This window comes from Falco peregrinus, chromosome 10 (genome assembly GCF_023634155.1).
Source record: "Falco peregrinus isolate bFalPer1 chromosome 10, bFalPer1.pri, whole genome shotgun sequence".
In the NCBI taxonomy this organism is placed as follows: Eukaryota; Metazoa; Chordata; class Aves; order Falconiformes; family Falconidae; genus Falco; species Falco peregrinus.
In genome coordinates, this window is record NC_073730.1 from 24303166 (window position 1) to 24324003 (window position 20838).

General features: G+C 56.5%; 2 protein-coding genes across 3 annotated transcripts in view; one reads left to right on the forward strand and one right to left on the reverse strand.

Annotated features, from left to right (window-relative positions):
• Window positions 1-101: 101 nt before the first annotated feature.
• On the forward strand, window positions 102-3712 carry UROD (uroporphyrinogen decarboxylase). Its single transcript, XM_055815648.1, has 10 exons — window positions 102-337; window positions 1213-1325; window positions 1408-1487; window positions 1651-1713; window positions 1799-1996; window positions 2239-2400; window positions 2528-2665; window positions 2808-2908; window positions 3171-3237; window positions 3435-3712. Exons 1-10 carry the CDS (start codon window positions 102-104, stop codon window positions 3597-3599), a joined length of 1323 nt encoding a protein of 440 aa, XP_055671623.1. The 3' UTR covers window positions 3600-3712.
• Window positions 3713-4738: 1026 nt separating this feature from the next.
• Window positions 4739-20838, reverse strand: part of ZSWIM5 (zinc finger SWIM-type containing 5) — a 100210-nt gene continuing 84110 nt past the window's right edge. For both annotated transcript variants that reach the window (XM_055815641.1, XM_013300062.3), the window contains exons 5-14: window positions 19772-19951; window positions 17287-17463; window positions 14839-14985; window positions 13728-13865; window positions 12950-13210; window positions 12386-12521; window positions 10466-10623; window positions 8039-8202; window positions 7657-7738; window positions 4739-7225 (exon numbers count right to left, since the gene is read on the reverse strand). In XM_055815641.1, the coding sequence (XP_055671616.1) occupies window positions 6363-7225; window positions 7657-7738; window positions 8039-8202; window positions 10466-10623; window positions 12386-12521; window positions 12950-13210; window positions 13728-13865; window positions 14839-14985; window positions 17287-17463; window positions 19772-19951 (2306 nt within the window). In that variant the 3' untranslated portion in view covers window positions 4739-6362. The remainder of the gene's footprint in view (window positions 7226-7656; window positions 7739-8038; window positions 8203-10465; window positions 10624-12385; window positions 12522-12949; window positions 13211-13727; window positions 13866-14838; window positions 14986-17286; window positions 17464-19771; window positions 19952-20838) is intronic.

Consider the following 20838-nt stretch of genomic DNA (forward strand, 5'->3'; position numbering starts at 1 on the left):
CGCGTACCGGCTACCGTGCGCGGCGGGCAGCGGCCGAGCCCCACACCGGCGGGGTCGCTACTCGCGGGTTTACGGCAAACCCCGCCCGCCGACAAGGCAAGATGGCGGCGCCCGGTGAGGCGGACGTAGGGCAAGATGGCGGCGCCCGTGCGGAGTACGGAGGAGCGCGGAGCAGGGCAAGATGGCGGCGCGTGGAGGGGGCGGGGCAAAATGGCGGCGTACGGAGAGGCGGGGCCACGGCAAGATGGCGGCGCCGGCGGGGCGGGGCGGGCCGTGTCGGGAGGCAACGGAGGGCTGGGCAGCGGCGCAGGAGCATGGAGGGCGGTGAGCGGCTCCTGTGAGTAACCGCGGCTGGGGAGGGCGCGCACCGGGGCCCGCACGGGGGATACTGGTGTGGCCCAGGGGATGGTGCTGTGCCGCTGGGGACCTGTACTGGGGACGCTGGTGTGGCCCAGGGGATGGTGCTGTGTCGCTGGGGTCCTGTCCTGGGCATACTAGTGTGGCCTAGGGGATACAGTGCTGGCAGCAGGGTCCTGCACTGGTGCTACTGGTGAGGCACTGAGGGGGCAGCCCCGGCAGTGGTAGGGCACTGGGAATGCTGACCCTGCACGGGGATGGATCAGCAGGGCCACTGATGCGGCTTAGAAGTCACAGGTCCCACGTTGGAGGTTTTGGTGACTTGTTACCCATGGCCTCCACCTGTCACAGCAGGATGGTGCTGGCCATCCCCCGCGGCAGCCCGGGGTCCCCGTCCCTGGGGCAGGCAGGCTGGGCTCCAGCAGCCCCTGGGCGGTGGCACCGCCGCAGGGAGGTTGGGGACACATGGTGGCTACCTTGGTGGCCACTGGGCCTCCAGGGGCTGCATGGCACAGATAGGGACTGGGGACCCCGGTGGCAGGGCTGGCCGCCCCCGCACCCCACCGGCCCCAGATCTCTCCGGGCAGGAGCAGCTGCTGGCCCTGATAACTTAATCTTGCGGGGCCCTGGGCCGGGCATCACCTCTCCCTGGGGAGGGCCCTGGCGTCTGGAGCAGGAAGAGGCCCTGGACTGCCGTGGGGAGCATTTGTCACGTTTGTCACAGCTGGGTGCAAGCCCTTCCCCATGGTCACCGGGGAGTGGGGATGAGCTGCCGGCCCTGGCACCCCCAGCCCCCAACCGTGGGGGTCAGGCAGGGCACCCAGACCCCTCGTGGGTGACAGTCTGTGTCTGTAGCCCCAAAGGCTTCCCCAAGCTGAAGAATGACACGTTCCTGCGAGCGGCGCGCGGGGAGGAGACGGAGTACACCCCGGTGTGGTGCATGCGGCAGGCAGGGCGCTACCTGCCCGGTGAGCAAGTGGAGGACTTGGGAGGGGGATGGTGAGGGGCGCCTGGCACGTACCCTGTAATGCTTAAGTTGGTCCCTTGCAGAGTTTCGGGAGACCCGGGCGGCACAGGATTTCTTTGCCACTTGCCGGAGCCCCAAACTGTGCTGTGAGCTGACCCTGCAGGTGAGCATCCCCTAGGGGGTCTGTGTGGCCCTTCTCCCCACCCAGATGGGTGGCCTCAATAAGTTACGCAGACTTTGGGGATGCTGCTGCCCCATGTGCTTGTAGGGCCTCCACGGGCAGGGTGTCACAGCCTCTCACTGATGCTGCCTCTTCCCCTCCACAGCCGCTCAGACGATTCCCCCTGGATGCTGCTATCATCTTCTCTGACATCTTGGTGGTGCCCCAGGTGAGAGCTGTCACCAGTGGTGGAAAGCAGTGACTGGGTTCAGGGCCACCCTATTCCTGTTTCTTCCATTCTCCCCTGTCCCCAGGCACTGGGCATGGAGGTTGTCATGGTCCCTGGCAAAGGACCCACATTCACAGAGCCTCTAAAGGAGGTGGAGGATCTGCTGAAACTGCGACAGAAGGTGGATGTGACTGCAGAGCTCGGTTACGTCTTCCAGGCCATCACGCTGACACGACACCGCCTGGAGGGCAAGGTGCCCCTCATCGGCTTCTCCGGGGCACCTGTAAGTGACGTGGCTCCTCCACGTGGGCTTCCTAGCTGGCCTTCTCTGCTCTTTCTTTTGGGGTGATACCAGCCATGGCACCTCCAAAACTGTGGGTGCTGTAGGTGTGTGTAAGTGGGGAACATTCAGTGCAGGAGCAGCTGTGTCCCATACTCTGGGTTGCTCACAAGTCCTACCTTCAGCACTGTGACCAGCCCCTCGTGTCTTCTTCCACCTCCATCACCCTCCTCTCCTTCCCACAGTGGACGCTCATGTCCTACATGATTGAAGGTGGTGGTTCTACTACAATGGCCAAGGCCAAGAGCTGGCTCTATCGTCACCCCGAGGCAAGCCACCGACTGCTGCGACTGCTGGCTGATGTCATCACTGACTACCTGTTGGGGCAGGTGGCTGCTGGAGCGCAGGTGTGTCCTGGGGCATGGGGACAGGGCCAGGCAGGAACTGGGGATAGGGAGCAGAGAGGGTCCAGCTTCTAGGAGGAGGAGGAGGAAGGACTGAGGTGCGGCTCTCCTAGTCCCATGTCTCTGGCAGGCGCTCCAGCTGTTTGAGTCCCATGCTGGGCACCTGGGGCCGGAGCAGTTTCAGGAATTTGCCCTGCCTTACATCCGAGACATCGCCCAAGCTGTCAAGAGGAAGCTGAAGGAAGCGGCGCTGCCCCTGGTGCCCATGGTGAGTTGGGGCTGCCTGGATCAACCCTGGCATCTGGGGGCTGCTGTAGAGGGCTGCATCCCCTGGTTGCTGCCTCCCCGTCTAGCCTGTGGAGAGGGGCCTGACCCACAGCGGAGTTACTGCCTGTCTCCTCCCTTCCCAGATCATCTTCGCAAAGGATGCGCACTATGCACTGCACGACCTGGCCCGTGCTGGTTACGAGGTGGTTGGCCTTGACTGGACCATCCGGCCCCAGGAGGCTCGGTAAGTCTGGCGGAGCGCTCAGGTGTCTGAGTAGCACCTCGGGTTGGGTACCCTGACCTCTTCACCCGCCCTGAGCCATCCCAGGCTTAGAGATTTCCGTGCCAGAGGTGGGGGTAGTTGGGCCCCACATTGTGTGGAGCTCACAGTAACCAGGGGCTGCAATGAAGGGTCCTATGTGCCCTGGGGTGCGGGCTGCAAGCACCCGGCTGCCCCCAGCCTCTGCGTAACACACAACAACTTGCCTGCTTTCTCCCTGCTGCAGTGCACAGGCAGGGAAAGATGTCACCCTGCAAGGGAACCTGGATCCCTGCGCACTCTATGCACCCAAGGTGAGCGGTGGGCATCGCCAGCGATGGGGGCTAGTTCCAGCCTGTGTGAAAGGCCTCCCGCCTCCGTTTCACAGGTTTCTCCACATGCAGTGCTGGCTTACGTCCCAGCAGTTCCCCAGGCTGGCTGGGGGCTGGTGGGGGTGGAGTACCCTGGGCTGGCTGGGGCTAACACAGTGCATTTCCCACTGTGCCTACAGGAGAAGATCGGCGAGCTGGTGAAGAAGATGTTGGAGGGTTTCGGCACGCAACGCTATATCGCCAACCTGGGCCACGGCCTGTACCCTGACATGAGCCCCGAGCACGTGGGTGCCTTTGTGGAGGCCGTGCATGCTCATTCCTGCCACATCAACAAGCACAGCTGAGCCCGGAGGCTTGGGGACAGGACTCTGGTTTGGGCACAGTCACCCCAAGTAGCGTGTTGTCACAGGGCTCGCTCCAGGCTGGGCTGCAGCATTAAACCAGCACCTTGTCTGCAGCAGCCGTGTGGCTCTGGCTGGGGCACGGGGAACTGGACGTCTCTGAAGGAGATGGGCAGTGCTGGCAGCCTGGCAGTGGGGCACGTGAGGTCAGGGCGAGCTGCTGAGCCCTGTCCTGCAGGTCAGAATGAGGAAACAGGGATGCCAGCCAAGTGGGGGGGAATGCATCTCCCTGCTGGGGGGCCCAGCGTTGTGCCAAGGGCTGGCAAGAGAGGACATGAACCTGTCCTGGCAGTCCTGGCACTACAGATGTGTTCAGCCCTGCTAGGGGAGGTGGGCTGCCTGAGGCTGGCAAGGTCACAGTCTGGGAGCTGGGGGCTCACAGCCTGCTGCTGCCACAGGCCCAGCGTGAGCTGTGTTCACAGTCCTGCTCAGGTGGGAACAAGCAACGTGCCATTGACCCAGGGCATCCCTGAGTGAGTGGGAGACCCAGCAGGACTCACCTGGGGGGCAGGTGGCCATGTGGCAGGAGCCCTCCAGACACTAGCACCACCAGCACCCTGCCACACTGGCTGGGATGGCAGCACAGACACCATGGTGCCAGCACTGCCATCACTCCAGCTCTCAGAGCCTCCTTGGGACCATCCCACTGGGCCTTGAGATCTCTCCTCCATGCACACCTCCCCATTTCTCTGATCCTCAGAGTCAAATCTGCCTGGAGCTCAGCAAACCCCACAGAAAGCAGCACGGGGTGCTGGCAGCACCCAGGAACCCCACGTTATGACTCTGTGCCATCCCATCCCACACTGCAGCACGCTCACTGCGGTCCAGGCTGGCTGATCAAGACATGGTCGCCAACACTGCGGTAGCTGGCACAGATGGGGCAGTGCCACCAGCGTGGGCAGGGACCTGCTGATGCTGAATGTGGTAGGGGATTGTCCCCCTCCTTGGGGCACAGGAGCTGGGTACCACAGGAGGCTGTGATGCCACCTCCTCCCTGCCCTGCCTGCCCTGCCCACGCCAGGCTGTCCAGCAAGTGTGGTGTCCCCTCCCTCTTCAGAGAAAGGCAGTAGAGATACAGGCGGTAACGTTCATCCCTTTTATTATTAAACATCAGATGAAGAGGTCGCACACACACATACACGCACGCACGCAAAAAAGAAAGAAGGAAAAAAAAAAAAAAAGAGGAAGAAAAAAAAAAAAAAGAAACAGACTGGTTGAAGACCGCTATTTCAGTGGCGACAGAGACCGAGTACAATTGGTTTCCTGGCCGGAGCGCAGACACAAGTCACTTGCCAAAAAATTAAAAGTCAAATCAGACAGCAGATAACTAGCCCACGTTCTCTAACTACAAGTCACCGTCCAGGCCGGCCCTGGCACCCCCCCAGCCCTCCCGACCCACTGGCAAAGAAATGAACCAAAACTGAAGAGCCACCGGCCCAGGGCTGGAGAGTCTGCCCCCGGCGCAGCGTGAAGCCGGGAAGGGCTGAGCATTGGCCGCACCACGGAGCCAGGACGCAGAACGGTGCAGGGAGGTGGCACAGCTGCGCCTGCCCCCCCCTCCCTCCCCAGGAGCCAGACAGCCCCAGTGCCCGCCTGCCGCCCGGGCACCTCGCACCCTGCGCCCGCTGGGAGACGGCTGTGTACAAGGTGATGCACTCACGTCCTCCATCACCAGCATCCATGCGTGTCCGAGCAAGCGTCGCCCCAAGTCCCTTCCTTTGCTGTCCTCAAGCGCTGGGCTGCTGCTCCTCCTTCCGTCCGTCCGTCCGTCCGTCCCAGGGCTGCGAGTCGAGCGGACATTCGCCTCCCCCCGCACCCTTCTCACTGCCGACGATGCCGTGGGAACCTGAGAAATGTTCACGTGCCTCCTCCTCTTTTTGTCTGTGGTTCTGTTTTGTGTGTGTTTTTTTTTAAATAATAGTTATAATAATAATAATAACAATAATAATAATAGCAATAATAAAAATAATCGCCCCAGCCCACGACAATTTCAAGTATTCCCCAAATAAAAGACAGAATTATAAATAATTATAACTTTACAATTTAATAATTGACACATATACTATAGTATTTACAGTATCATAAATGCTTTTTTTTTTTGTGTTACTTTTAGTAAGCAATCCCTGAGAACAGTTACTTTAACTTGTTTTTATTGAAGTATCTTCACAAATAGAGGAGTTCGCATGTCTCGGGCGGGCGGGAGAAGCGCTCTGCAAAGCCATTGCTTTTGGTGACGCATGAGGTTCTAGTGTCGCGGGTTTCTTTGCTCGCTTTCTTCATTTTTTTTTTTTTTTTTTTAATTCCCCACATAATTTTAGAAGTTTTTTTGCACTTTGCAACCTTCAGATCCCTCCAGCAACCGCTTCCTTCAGGAAAGAGGTATTAGATTTCCAGGTTAGCTTTTGGTATTGGCAAGGGAGGGCAGGGGGCTGAGCGAACCATCCTTTTTCCCCGTGGTTGCATTTTGGTTTGTGCCCAAGGAATCTCTGGATCCTCTCAGCGTGTGAAATGGTTAAATCCAAGAAAGAAGAAAATAAAAAATAAGAAAAAAAAAAGAAAAGAAAACAAACAAACAAAAAGAAACAGAAGACCAGAACAGAGCAGCCTCTGCTGATGGGAGGAAGGTGATCTCTGCTTTCCTTCCTTCTCTCCCAAGTCCCCGTGCTGCGGCTGGACCCTGCCAGTGAGTGTAGCGGGGGCCAGGGCTCACCCAAACCGTTCCCGCACCAGCAGCATCAGTTTTTTCTTGCCTTTGTAGATTTGTTTGAGATTGTCAATGAACTGGGCGAACTGTATGTGCCCGTCCTGCGCCAGGAGAAAGGTCTCCCTGGCCTTGCTGAGGAACTCAATGAACTCCCCGTAGTGCCGCGGGCTGATGTGGGTGAGCCGGGAGTGGGTGGTGTTGATGTAGGCGCTTATCGTCGCGTCCAGCAGCTGCCGCAGAGGGGCTTTGTCGGTGGACATCAGCTTCCCCGAGTTCCTGCGGCCAGGGATGCCGGCCAGCCCTGGGGCCGTCATGGTGCAGCGGCGAAGGATGTCCGAGAGCACCGTGGCACAGTGCACACTCTTCACCACCAGTGGGATGATGGCCGCCAGCTCATTTTTGCCCAGAGAGTGGCTCAAGGCGCAGGCCCAGAGCACGTCGTTGATGGCCGGGTGCGTGTCCTGGTTGTAGGCCAGGTTGAGATGTGTCATGGCCAATGAGGCCAGTTTGAACGCCCGGAGCGGGTAGCCCCGGTGCTCCATGTAGCGGGCGATGGTGAAGAGCTGGGTGTAGGTCATGCCGGTGGAGGCGGCGTCAATGACGATCTGGTAGGCAGTCTCGAAGGCGATGTGGTCCTTCTCGCAGAGGGTCAGGGCGGACAGGGCGCAGTTCTGCGGGTCTTTCATGGCACACTGCAGGGCCAGGGTGCGGGCGCAGCTGGCTAGCTCTTCCCGCTGCGGGTAATCCAGGCTCAGGCGCAGAATGGTGTTGTGGGACATCACTGTGGCCGCCACAATGCTGGTGGCTTCCGTGGGAGTGAACAACGAGTACCAGCTCTGCAGGATGCTTACCAGGGCCCTCACCCCTGCAAGAGAACACTGGGGTCACAGCACAGCCCTGGAGCCTGGTGCAGATCACAGGGCTCCTCCCAGTCACCGGGTGCCTGGAGCCAGGGCGAAGCCAGCCTGTGGCGGTGCTGAGCTGCTGCCTCCGCCCCAACAGGGACAGGGCAGAGGGGGACAGGCAGTGGCTGCCCTGCGCTGCCATGCTGCAGGGCACAGCGGGCACCGCTGGCCTGGCCGGGGAATAGGGGACCTGTCCCGGTCCCAAAGCCAGCCACCGCTGTGACCCCAGCACTGCCAGCTGGCGCTCGGAGATGCACCCAGTTACCAGGAAGAAACAGGAGACCCAAGAGAGCTCCGATGCCCAGGGCTAGGAATGGCTTGAGGATTTCTGTGCTCAGCCCCATTCTCACTGCATGCGGGACGGACTCTCCCAGCGCAGCGAGGCACTCACCCACTTCGGTGGCGCATGTCACCAGCCACCTCACCATCTCCCGCCGCCGCCAGTTGAGGGTGGACAGGGTCATGCGCATCACCTGCAAAGCAAACTCGGGATGATCAGCTGCCCCACGGGGCTTCAATGAGGCCACCCAACACAGTGGTGCTTCCCAAAAATCCCTCTGTCCTGGCTGGCTCCCGGCTCCCCGGTGCTGCCTCACCTCCTCCCAAACCACAGCAGGCACAGGGGCCTGCCAGGCCTGAGCTCCCCTGCTCTGGGCCATGCAGGGATGAATTTACTCCTTCCATGGGGGCCCACCTGCTTGGTGGAAGACCATCACCACTGCCACTGCCACAGCACATGGGGCAGAAGGGCTACCAGCATCCCCATCCCATACCTGGAGCCCCAGCTCCAGTGCCACGTTGAGCAGCGTTGTGTCCGAGTTGCTGTCGGCCGGTGTGGCGATCTTGAACGCATCCTGGGCCAGCTTGAAGATCAAGGAGGAGGAGTGAATGTTCTTCTGGATGGCCTCCAGCACTGTGCGTAGGCGCAGCATGTCCCCTGAGTGCAGGCAAGAATGGTCAGATGGCTTGGCCTCCCCCCCACCCTGCCCTTGCACCCCATATCCCACCTGCACTGGGTGGTGAACAGCCCCTTCAACATGGTCAGCCCCTCTGGACACACATGCAGACAGATGCACAGGGATGCTGGATCAGGCCCTGCAGTCCAATAGCAAAATGGGGCATCCTCCCCAGGAGGTGACACATCCTACAGCACCCATCCTCACTCAGTATCAACCTCTCACAGGGAGGACAAACAACCCAGAGTGATCCCAGACACATTCTGGAGCATCAGCAGACATCTCCAGGCACCTGGGTGTTCTACTCTGGGCTTGACAGCTGTAAAGCAGACTCTTCCCAACAAAGGAGGTATGTGGGGAGATGCCCAGTGCTGAATGGCTGTAGAAAGGCTAGTCTCCATTTAGGAACATTAGAAGAAGAAAAGCTGTTTGCTGCACACATACTGTCTTGCCAAATAAGTCCTTTCTCTCTGCAAGGCTAGCAACAGCTGGGCCAGGGTCACCCAGACTTGCTGCAGCTTGGTCCTGGATGTCCCAGGTCAGGAACACAGCTCTCATGACCAAGACAGGCTGAGATACCCCAAAGAAGCGATTTCCTGGCACAACACCCAGTGATGCTGTGGGTTTCCTGCCACAGGAGGCGCAGGGTGCTAGAAGGATACAGGATGGCACTGGGAGACAGGGCAGGATCTTGGAAGAGGGACCCATCAAGGCCTATTAATATCATGATCCTGCCTCTGGCTTGCGAAACGGTCCTGTGGGACACAGGATGGGGAGAAGGACCTTTGGCATAGGTGCAGACCAGAGATGCAAACATGCCACATCACATCCCTCTGCTTTGTTCCAGGTTCTTGTTTCTACTCCCATACTCATAAACTGAGCAGATGAATCTCAAGCAAAGAAAACCACGTAACGCACAGCAGTGTGGAAAAACCTAGTGCTGCACCAGGGCACGCAGGGACGTGTCAGGTGACTAATAGCTAAAGGTATCACCTGCCACCCACAGCAGCCACTTGCACCACCACCGAAATCTAAGCGTCCCTAAAACGACTCATTGGGGCAGGAGCAGGAGAGGCTGCAAGGACACAGGATTGCATCAGGACATGCTGTGGCGGGGGAACACTTCGGAAGGGGGCGGTGGGAAAAACAGATGCAATCCAACAGCCCTACGCCCCTAGCATAAAAGCCTCATCCCCATTAGGTGCTCAAAGAGAGAAGAAACTCATGGATAAGCCAGGTACCAGCTCTCCATCACAGTACCACAAGGCAGGGCAGAATACCGTCAGCCCTCAAAAGCAGCCAAGCAGAGGAGGGCTGGAAGGAGAGAAGAGGCTGTCAAGGCAGTGAGGCTAGAACTTTCTGACAGCTCATTTAACTTCCACCTTGCCGGGGAAGTGGCACCTTCCCCATCAGGCTGGCAGTACTGGGAGCTGGAGGCTGCTGCGGACTGTGTGGGACAGCAGCAGGCAGCAGTAACCACCTGGCTTGCCAGCCCTCATGGGGCACAAGGCATTTACCGTCCTGGTGGGGTTGTGGTTTCTGGACAGAGGGATGTTTATTGAAAAGCCTGCGCTGGCCTTCATCATTGTGCCTGGCCAGGGACCAGAGAGGCCCGAGAGACCAGTGAGGAGGTGCTTTAGGAGCCCTCTGCGGCTAGGACCAAGGTGTCCCACCCAGCACAGCTGTCTACATCTCCAGCCCTGCTGAAACCCACATGTGGTTTGGTGCACTGGGAGGTCTTCTCTCTCCTACAGCCCGTGAAAGATCATTACCATAGGGCAGGAAGAGACAAAGCAGAGGTAAAAGGATAAGCAGCTTCAAACAAAACCATGCCGTGAACCCACGACACATCTGGCAGGGCTAGCTGACCCGGCAGCTGACCATGCTGTAGGGAGGCACAGTCCAGCATCACTCAGGGGTGCTACCCAGGTTCCACACCACTGCGGCCGGAATCCCTGCAGGGTTGCCTGCACCTCCTAGGAACCTCCTGTCCCAACCTGCCAGTCCATGAGCTTTGGGGCCCTTTGGGACAAGAGTCCTGGGGATCCTGGAGTCCAGAGGGCTCCGCTGAAGCCAGCTTACTGTGCCCTGCTCGGTCAGGCTGCCAGCGGGCCACCCAGCTGCTGTCTGCCACTGCTGAGGGAGCAGAAGCAGGAGCTCCCTCTGTTCTCCAGGACAATCTTCTCGATGCTCTTGTGCAGCATCAACCCACCACCCCTGTCCCAGAGCTGCCCCCCCACCAACCTTTGGCTGCCGTGAGCATGGTGGAGGCCAGCTCGCACTGCTGCGACTCCAGGTGCCCCAGGGTGAACCAGCGAGGGTACCTGCTGGGGACCACTGAGACCAAGTGGTGGGGGTGAGTCACATCGCCGGATGGTGCCGTGGTCTCCAGGACAGGCAACCTGAAGGGCAAATGGGAAGAGGCAACATCAGACCCCAGCCCAGCCCCGGCTTTGCCTGCTCTTCCCAAGGCACTGGCGAGGCAAAGCAGGGGCTGCCTGCAGGCAGCTGCCCGCAGCAACGCCTTTGAAAGCATCCTGCTGCCGTGCACGTGTGGGGGCTCCCGAGGCTGCATGCTCAACACATGGGCATGGGGATCAATCTCAGACCGACTTGAAAGGAGGAGAATGATCCGTGAAGTGATTTATAAACTTGTAAGGAAAAGCACAAGCCTCAGAAAAAAAAAAAGAAGGCAAAAAACCCCACCCAAATCCCTCCTCCCTCCGGGCTCCTTTCATGTCAGAGTGCCCAGAAGAACTCCTGGCTGTATCATCTGGTTCTTCTTAAAATGCCCGGTTATGATCAGAAGCAACGGCACATTTCCCCAGGGCCTCTGCAGCCGGGTTAGGTTACCTGCTTTTGTGGGGATATATAAAAGCCCGGAAAACCCAGGGGAAAAGAAAGTCTAAGGAAGGGGAGCAGGAGTCTCACATCACCAGCTGTGCTGACAAAACCACGTTGCCTCTTAAACCCCCAAGTCAGTGCTGGTGTTGCTAACTCGATGGCCAGCCAAGGTGTGCAGGAGGGAAATTGTCTCCGTGGACGTGGAGAGCATCTAACTGTCTCTGCTCGCCTTGCTTGCAGACTTGGGGGACCCACAGGGCAGCAGAAGCCCCGTTTTCCCAGCCCAGGCCAGAGACACCCCAACACAGGGAGTCCCAGCTGGGAGCAGGGGATGGGCACTAACAGATGCCAAAGGAGCAACGCGCACCCCTAGGGCAGTTGGTCCTGGTCCTGTTCAATGGCTGGAGGTTGGTGCCCCCACACACCGCAGAGGCCCTGGGCTGCTCAATAGGCCTGGCTGTCCTCCTGAGCAGCTCTTCCCAGGACAGGGGAATTTCAAAATTTCCCCCAGTGTTGGGGAGAGATGGTCCATTTCACCAAGGAAATGGTCCAAAAAAGACGAAGCTCTGGGCTGGGACTTTTAACGGTGTCAGAGGGAGAGAGCACTGGGATGCTCTGGGATTGATGGCCCTTCAAGCATTGACTTGTTTGAGAAATTCCAGCTTTTTCAAGCCCCATCCAGCCTCTGCCAAAAAACTTCAGTACACGTGCCGATGTCTGAGGTATGTCACACACCAGGAGGGAGACGGGGCAGCTCTCAGCACCGGCCATGTCCCCCCTCCCAGACAGAACTGGGCTTTAAAGGAGAGCAGAGTGTGACCGTGTTCTCTGCCCAGCTCTGCAACATCCTGGGGCCCAGGCCAAATCACCTGCCCATCTGTGCTGGGATAACAGCCCTTCCCGCGGGCAGGGAGGGCTGCAGGGTGCCTGAGGAGTGGCAGACAGCAGGCAGATGACAGCACCATGTCTGCCTGGGGCCTGGCCTAGCAGAGGACACCAGTCACCAAGACAGGCAGGTGACAGTCCAGCCTGGGGTGAGGGGCTGGGTGGAGGCTGGACCAGCAGATATTGTCAGACCCACACAAATCCCTATGGATGGGACTTGTAAACCAGGAATCACCTAAACAGAGAGCAGGAGCCTCTCTGCACTGCTGCTGTGCCCGGGGGCCCTACACACTGCACAAGATCTCAGGGATGGCAAACTCCAAGCCTGCCTCCTCTCCCATCGCTGCTCTAGGGTTGCAAAGCATCCCAGCTTCCTGGTGGAGCACAGAAGAAAGGCAAGAAGGGGCGCAGAGACAGAGTAAAACATGCACCGACCTCATGGCCCGCAAAGCCAGCTTGTATGCCAGGTCTGCGTCGTGGGGCAGCAGGGCAGAGAACAGGTATTTGGCAAAGGTGTGCATGGGGACGCTCTCACGGTGGATGACTTCTCCCAAGCCGCTGAAGGGACCACCTAGGCAGAAGCAGAGGCCGTCAGCCATAAAAAGCACCGCAGGATCTGTAGCTGGGGTTTGTACTACCCCAAAGCTTTGAGGATCTGCTCAGCAGCTGTCTGGTGCATTACTCAAGCTGGATTCAGAGCAAAGGGCTGATCTTTCCTTTTCTAAAAACCTTTTCAGGTCAAAAATCCCTCAGAAACTCAGGCCACGTCTTAGCACCCTTCTTTGTAACCAACTCCGAGGTGGTCTCCCGGAATGTCAGCAACCCCTTGCTTTACCAGATGATGGGGCAAAGCATCCATCCTACAGACTCAGCACCGCACCCACAGAGGAAGAAGCCAGGATGGGGTCAGCCAGGTGTAAACCTTGGAAAGGGCACCCCAGAGATGTTACCAACAGTCAGCTAAGATACAGAAGACAGCTAGATGGACCAAGCCCTCACCTTCCAGCAGCAAGATGCACTGCTTCCGCAGGGTCTGCACCAGCACTGGGTCCAGCTCCAGGTCCTGCAGCCGGGCAATGATCTGCTCCTCATTGCGGCACACTTTGTCCTGGGCATAGAGACCTTCGGGCATCACTCTCTGCTGACCCATCCCCATCAGGGCCACCTCTAAGGCCAGGGACAGGTAGGACTCGCCACTGTCTTGGCTGCCGGTTGCGACGGGCACATGTTGATACACTGGGGGTTTGGAGTCCCCAGCATCTGGAAGAAGGGGGAAGAGATGCAACAGGGTGAGAAGAGCCTTCCTAGGTGGCAGAACCAAGGCAGAGAGAAAAACCTTCCAACTTCAGAAACAAGACACACTTCCGTTGCTGCCTGCCTTTGGTCACCCAGAGATGATGGATAAAAGCTCCCTGCAGGAGATGTGGGCTCCACCCTCCTTCGTGCTCTCACTAGGAGATGCAGGAGACCCAAGACATGTGCAACAGGGTGCATGGCTGACACCAGAGCCTTCCTGTGGGCCAGCACGCCTCAGCCCAGCTCTGCTAAGCTGCTCTCCTGCTCTTCTCTGGCTGCAAACCCCGGGGTTGGGAAAACTCAGGGGCACTAATTATCCCTGTCTGCACTGCAGCTCTGCCCTGGCTGCTCCTGCAAAGGCAGAGAGAGGGGAGATTCAGAGCCCAGGGGTCCTGAGCCCCACACCTGCACCCAGGGTCTGCCTGACAGGCTCAGTTCGGCTGCAGCCACCGGGAAGGGAGCCAGGAGGAGCACTCGGTACCTGAAATTTCAAGGCAATTTTCCTCTTCTAATCTACAAGCTTCGGTCAGGGTGAGAAAGAGGCAGCCGATGGGGTTCAGAGGGTGGCCTACCCAGCCCTCCAAGTTGGTGATGGTTGTTGCTCCTCGCTGCAGCAGCTCTGCAAAAAATGGAACAGAAAGACAGTAAAAATGAGGAATGTTAAAGACAGGTTCTGGACCCAGAGGGGTCTCTGAGACCATAGGCCTTTTCTTACCCCATGGCCTGGTACACGGGGACCTCCAGGGTCGACTCAGGATCACAAGGGCAAGAAGCAGCTCAGAGCAGCCACCATGAATGCTGCCACAGTCATCAAAGGGAAGAGCAGGCACCCAACAAAAACAGGTGCCCCTAAGGCCACATAAGATGCAGCAGCTTGTGCTCTGTTCCAGGAGGACACAAGGGACTGTACAGTCCTGAGGTGGGGTCTATAAAGTCAGACCTGCAGCTTATGGACTCGTTTGCAATGGTAGCCTGAATGTTTTGGAAACACAAGCAGAAGTCTCTCTGGAGATGACAAAGACTCTCAGTGAGTCTTAAAAGCTCCATCTTTTGATTATCTCAAGCTGGCTGAGCTAGCAAGGTCCAGGAGTCACTGACTACCAGCAGCCCTGTAGTAACTGACCCCGGCTCCCGGCCAACTGCAATTGCAAAAGGAGAAATGCTGGGTTTGCCTCCTGGTACAATTTACTCAGTGAATGCAAGGTGGATGTAGCACACACAACCAGTTACTGCAGCTCTGCAGACGAGCAGCTCCTTTTTAATGCAATTATCACTTGCCTGTGCAATCCTTACAGGCAACCAGGCACAGTGATAGTGGGAACAAGAACATCCATGCTCCAGCAGCCTGAATAAAGCACATGGGCACACCCGTGTCCTTAGCATGTGGGTACCAATGCAGTTTGGCTCAAGCAACCAGATGGACCAGTTTGTCTTTCTAGGGTGTGAATAATCCCATACAGCTCTGCCTACCATCAGCCTCTGCCACTCTGGATGAGGCAGCACTACCCTCTGAGGCAGAGAAGACTTTCTCAACCAGCTGGTACACCCCAGCCAGACCTCATGAGACACTTCTCCCATAGGTCTACTCATACCTTTCTTCTGATGCTTATATATTTCTAGCTGCCTTTGCTGCTGTAGTCGCAGGGTATTGATTATAGCAACGGTTAGTCGGAGAGCTTCTCTGGGATAGCCGTGGGAGCGCAGGGCATCAACCCGAGCGCAGGCGGTCGGGACGTGTTCTGCAAGGCAAGGACAAACATAGGGGCATGGCTGAGCCAGACAAGCACAGAAATTCACAGGATGGTACTGATGGAGGGAGAGAACCCGACAGCATCAGGCTTCAGGGCATTTTCTTCTACTGATCTTCCCCACGCCCCAGCTAAACTCCTGCTCCCTGTGTTGAATTCATCCCTTTCTCCCCGCTCCTGGCAGAGATGCCTACCAGGAACACTAACGGGACTCCTACCATGTTCAACCCACAGCAGCCACGTCAGTACCTAAATCCCCACCTCCACAAACCTTATCTAATGGAAGCATTTCCAACACACCATTGCTGCAATACGGCAGCTCCCAACACAGGCTTTTACAACTCTGCCACTCATTTCTCCTAAAATCTGCACAGCTTACAGTAATTCCTCTCATTGCTATGCACCTAAAAACTTCTTGGCATCTCGTCCAACACCTTTCCCTACTCTCATGGCACAGGTGACAAGTGGGGTGAGGCTGTGCATCTAGCACTGCGCTGGGGGCACTGGCAGATTTGGGGTAATGTTTTGAACTGCTTCCTTAATGCCTCTGTGGAGCGAGCTCTGCAGAAACCCCATCTCCTCTGCAGCTCTCCTACCTGTTTTTTTATTATTAGGAACAGTTGCATGAACACACTCCTCCCCGCCCCAGGACTCACAGTTGCTTAGGAATTCATCTGCTCCTGCTGCTCATTGCTCACCTGAAATCACAAGCAACTGTGGAGAGGATTATGACTGAGTGAGAAATTAGCAGGAGCAGATGACATGACATGCCGCCTAACAGGCAGCGAAAATCCCATTTTCTTGCAAAATGTCCTACCGAGGCAGGGGGTGGGGTGGGGGGGGAAGGCAAACACAGAAGATCTAAAATTATGGTAGAGGAATAATTTCTATTCCTGAAAGAGCTCAGAAAGCTTTGGAAATGCAGACAACCACCTCCGCAAGTGGTGTTTCCACATCCCAAAGGTCACTCGCAAGGAATACACAAAGTTTCAGAACAAAATCATCTGTAAAAGAGCTTCTTGTTGCTCCCTCTATTCATTTGCTAAATGGATGAAATATTCAGCTTCTCACTGAATTCATCACTAGAAGTTGCTGACAAATCACACTCCTCTCCCAGCACTGAGTCCCTGATGGGGTGCCACGAAAGCAAAAGCACAAAATCCAAAAATCACAGCAAATAAATCAGAAAAATAACATGCACCAACCAGCTGGGCTAAAGGGCTCATCAGAACCCAGATTATGCTAGGGGCAGGGGAGCTGTGGCCACTGTGTCCCTGCTAGATGGAGTCCAGGGCAGCACTAACCCACCACCGCTGCCGGAGGCTGCGTGAGGAGGAGACCTGCTGCCTGCAGCAGCTACGCAAAACTCTTCCCAGAGTGGAAATGTCCTCTCCTGCTCCAGCTAAGCTAGCAGAAGTGTACCAGCAGCCTTCAGATGGGCCCTTTATAACTGATCTCCTGGCCTTAACAGCAGCTTAGTGCCTGCTGCTCCACATCTCTGAATGACTTTAAATATTTTCTTCCCATTTGGCTGGGTGACGGCAGACCCTGGCTCCTGGACTGGACACCAATGCAGTGCTGGGTTTTGACCTGTTCCATGTCCCTACATTCACCTCTTGGGCTGTAGGGGTGAGACATCCACCTTCCTGGAGGTGGGGGGGCATGTGTCTCCCATATTCCCATCCCAGACACGTAGCTGTTAAGGGTCTGCAGACCTGCCCAGGGTTATGACTTTGCAGTAGAGAAGTTGTGTGGCATGAGGTGCGTGGACTAAAGGTCTACAACACAGCAGCGTACTGGGTTTGACTCATCCAGTATGCCTTAAGTTCACACAAGACTTAATTGTATTGTCTGCTAATTGCCTTTAAGGGAAGACTAAAGAGAGGGGGACAGCAGGGAAGAAAAAACCCAGAGGATACAGCTGTGCTCCCCAGCCCGCTTTCAAGTGTTCCGTCCCACTGTACTAGGAACAGTGACAGCTTGCACTGAGGACAGCTAAACACTGGTGCGATGAAAGAGGACATGATGAGCCTGGTCCAAGCTGCCCAAGGGGAACCCAGACTGTGAAGATGTGGGGCTTGCTGTAAGGACTGTGGCTGGGGTGTGGGAGGACATTGAGTTCTCCTTGCCCTACTCCTCAGGTTGAGCACCACGGAGGCAATTTCACTCTAGGATGCAGAAGCTTGCAAGGACCCAGGGTAGCAAAGCTTCTTTGATGCTTTGGGTGGCTCTTCTCCGCTAGCAACCCCACTCACCCAGGCCATGAGAGGGGCTGCTGGTTCGGATGCTCACCTAGCCACAGCGGCTGCCCCTGGGAGTTGAAGAGGAGGCTCTCGCCCTCCCGCTGGTATGAGGGAGACACGTAGAAGTCACTGCTAATGATGCGCTGCAGGTGGCTGTCCTGCCAGTGGAGGTCACAGCCCTCGATCGCCCGGGTGAATACGGTTCGTCTGGGCCTGGCCAGCGAGTCTGCAAAGAGAACAACCATCAGTGCCTTGGTGGGGCATGGGCAGCCTGTTCCTGCCCCCAGCTACGAGCTCCCTGGACAGAGCAATGTCTTTACAATGTGAACAAAGCCCCAGCTGGTCCCACTCCAGCTGTTTCTGACTGAACAGGGGCTCTGGCTCCTGAGCTACAGCAGTCGGCCTTTAGGTAACTCTGCTGCCCGTCCCACCTCTGATGGCAACTGCCATCTCCTTAGACAGCACTGCTAAGCAACTTGCTGGAATGACTGACTGCCTTGGCCAGAGAGGTGAGAGGAGGCAGGGACTACCCATCCATTAGCTTTCTGATGATAATCCACTGCCACATATGAGGCTGATACCTTGAAACGTGGCAGTGTGTTCCTACCCGTGACGCTCAGCATCACCGACATTACCGACAGGGTAAGGGCTGGCCTTCCTCAGCTTTACTGTCCCACAAGCACCACCAGCTCTCCTCTTCTGCTCCAAAGCAAAGTCCTGGCTTCACTGAACCACAGCTGCTTACATCAGCAGCACCTGAAGCCGTGAAGGGAACCGCTCGAGTGTGTCTCATCTGCCTCTGGGTGATGAGGGGAACCACTGCCTTTCAGCAACCTCTGCGGGCTGCGCGAGAGGGCTGGAAGCGGGGAGAGAGCATCACCAGAGACCTCACTGCTGCTCTGCAGCAGATGTCTGTGCTCCTCTTCAGAGCTGCTCTGTAACTTCAATAACATTTCTGAAGCTATCAAATGCTGTATGAGCATTTCACTCTATCCAGACAGATCAGACAAGTGGTTTGTCGGGAGGAAAAGGCCTGTCTGGAGCAATCCTGCTATCGCTCCAGCCATGCCAGATCACGAGGGCCAAACACAGCTGGCAGGCGGCAGAACAGGAAGCCCCAAAGGGGATGCAACACTGAACGTCAGGTCCTGCAACCCGCAGGACGGGCCGACTTAAATGCGTTCAAGGGTGGAAAACAAAAGGCATTGCTCAAAGCTGATCCAAGGAGGCTGGATAAACACGCTCCAGAAACGATGGCAACAAGCAATTAGCCTGAATGCTGCAGGCACCCCGAGGTGGAGAGAAATTAAACAGGTGTTTGTACGTAGAGAACAATGCTGCTCACTTTACTAGGGAGGATTTCAGGAATCAGCTGTTCTCCTTCAGTAATAAAAAGAGGCTGGCAACAGTCTGCAGCGGTATTTGCGTATGCACAAACACTAACTCCAGGACACCTCCAGATCCATGCTGCTTTCGGACCCCTGGCTTGGAGAGGCAAGAGCATGGGGACGAGCGGACACCCCCAGCGTGCACTTCATAAACTCCCCTGCTCAGCCCCAACAACCTGCCCCAAACACTGGAGCGAATCCTCGGCAGAGCCGGGAACACCAGCGGGGAGTCCCGGGGCTGGCACAGGACATGGAGCATGGCCAGGTTTAAATTCAGCTGCTCCCCAAGGATGTGCACGGGGGAGGCACAGCGAGCAGCCGGGGCGTGCGGTCCTGACCGTGGCTGGGTTGGGTTGGCAGGACGGCCACACTCCCGAATTGCTGCTGAGGGAGTAATCCCACCCAGAAGAGTGACATCTCCCCCCCGGCATGGCTGCTGTCCCCCTCTCCTCTTCCCACGTTGGCCACGCTTAATACACAAAGGGCAGTTCCAGGGCAGCAGATGGAGGCACGGTAAGAGCAGCAACTTTCAATTAATGCCTATCTACTTCAGGCAAAAGCGGGGAAAGTGCTTAAATATAAAGGGATCAAATGCTTTGTCAGGGGTTGAGAAAATATTTTAGCACAAAGGAACAACCCCATAACTAGATCGCTTGTTTGTGTTCTGCACTTGAACTGCGTTTAATATTCCTGGCTAATGACTTATCTACCACCTGAATCAAAGCCCATAAGCAAGGCTCAAGGGCTGGGAAACGGGCTTGACACCATCTCCATCTCCTCACTCTCACAGCCAGGGCTTCCGAGCTCAGCTCCGCTCTGATTCAAGCAGCACCAATTTTCTGTAAAACTCCATACCCAAACCTACGCAGTCTGCAGGGGTCTAAACTCCCCCAAGGTCAAGCTGCTTTAAAATGGCATCTAGTTTGATGTTCAAAATACAGGTGACTTCACCCAAGATGTAGCAGAGCCAAAAATTTCCACGTGTATCCAAAACCAGAGGCTGTGAAGCAGAAAGTTTTGTATTCCTGTGACTCCCAGAGACATCACCAGCAGGTGAACTGAGGTCTCTCCACTTTGGTGCGAGTTTTGACCCAGATGCAACCCCTGTGGCCATCGGCTGGACTTCCACTCCCTGCCCAGACTCACCTTGGCTGTGACCGGAGCTCTGCGTAAGCGCGTTGGTGATGTTGGGAAGCTCATTACCGTAATTGCCGTCTTCCAGGGGACAGACGTCCATCTCGCCCCACTTGCGCAGCTGCCGGAGCCAGCAGGATTTCTCTTCCAGCTTGCAGTGTGGGTTTAACACCACGCACACCCACAGCGCCCCTAAACAAAGCCAAGAAATCAAGGAGGTGTCACCACCATACCCGCGGGGCAAAGCTCTTCTGCTGCCACGCTCATCCTGAGAGCCTGCAAGGTTTCATCGGCGTTGGTAAACTCATTTCAGCATAATGCACAGACCCAGGAGGGGGATTTAGACAGCTTTTAAATAAAAGTAAAACTCCTCTGTAATGAAGCTAAATTATAATCTCATGAGATGGGGGACAGTGGGGAGGAGGGAAGGAGAGAGCGGCTGTGTACGAATTTGTGAGTGCTTCTGTCTGCCAGGACAAATCTAGTGTTTGAACTACACATCAAAGCATGCTTAAAAACACCCTGGCAAGCTGCAGAGTCTGTATCTCCAAAGACTAACCTGATTTTGATCCTACCCACGTTCCAAGTGCTTTAAAGCCCACTCCGAATGCTATTTCATCTGCCATTGTTCTTCAGGCCATTTGCATTCTACTATTTAAAAAGGAGATTTGGTGTATTTTCTTCCCTTTTTTTTTTTTTTTTCTTCCTTTTTCTCTTTTTAATCCCCAGTAGCCCCCAGCCTGCAGAGGAACCTGGAGCCTGGCTTGATGTCTCGCAGGCAAGACCCCCCCCAAGGCGTGAGCCCTCCAGATCTCCCAAGCAGAGGTGCCCATCAGTAGGACGCCCATGCTGACACACTCTGGGACAACCGTGGGATCTCACAGGCCTGACGGTGCTGTCCTGCTGCGTGAGAGGCCAAACCAGGCCCAAGGACATCTGTCATCATCAAGATCCTTTCATAAGACAGGGCTGACACTGGTGCTGCTCACCCAGCCTTGCTGACCCTTCTGAGTCACCCACTGCTCTGAAAGGGCCTGCAACAACCCAGGTAAATGGAGAACCATGAATTCTCCTTTGGC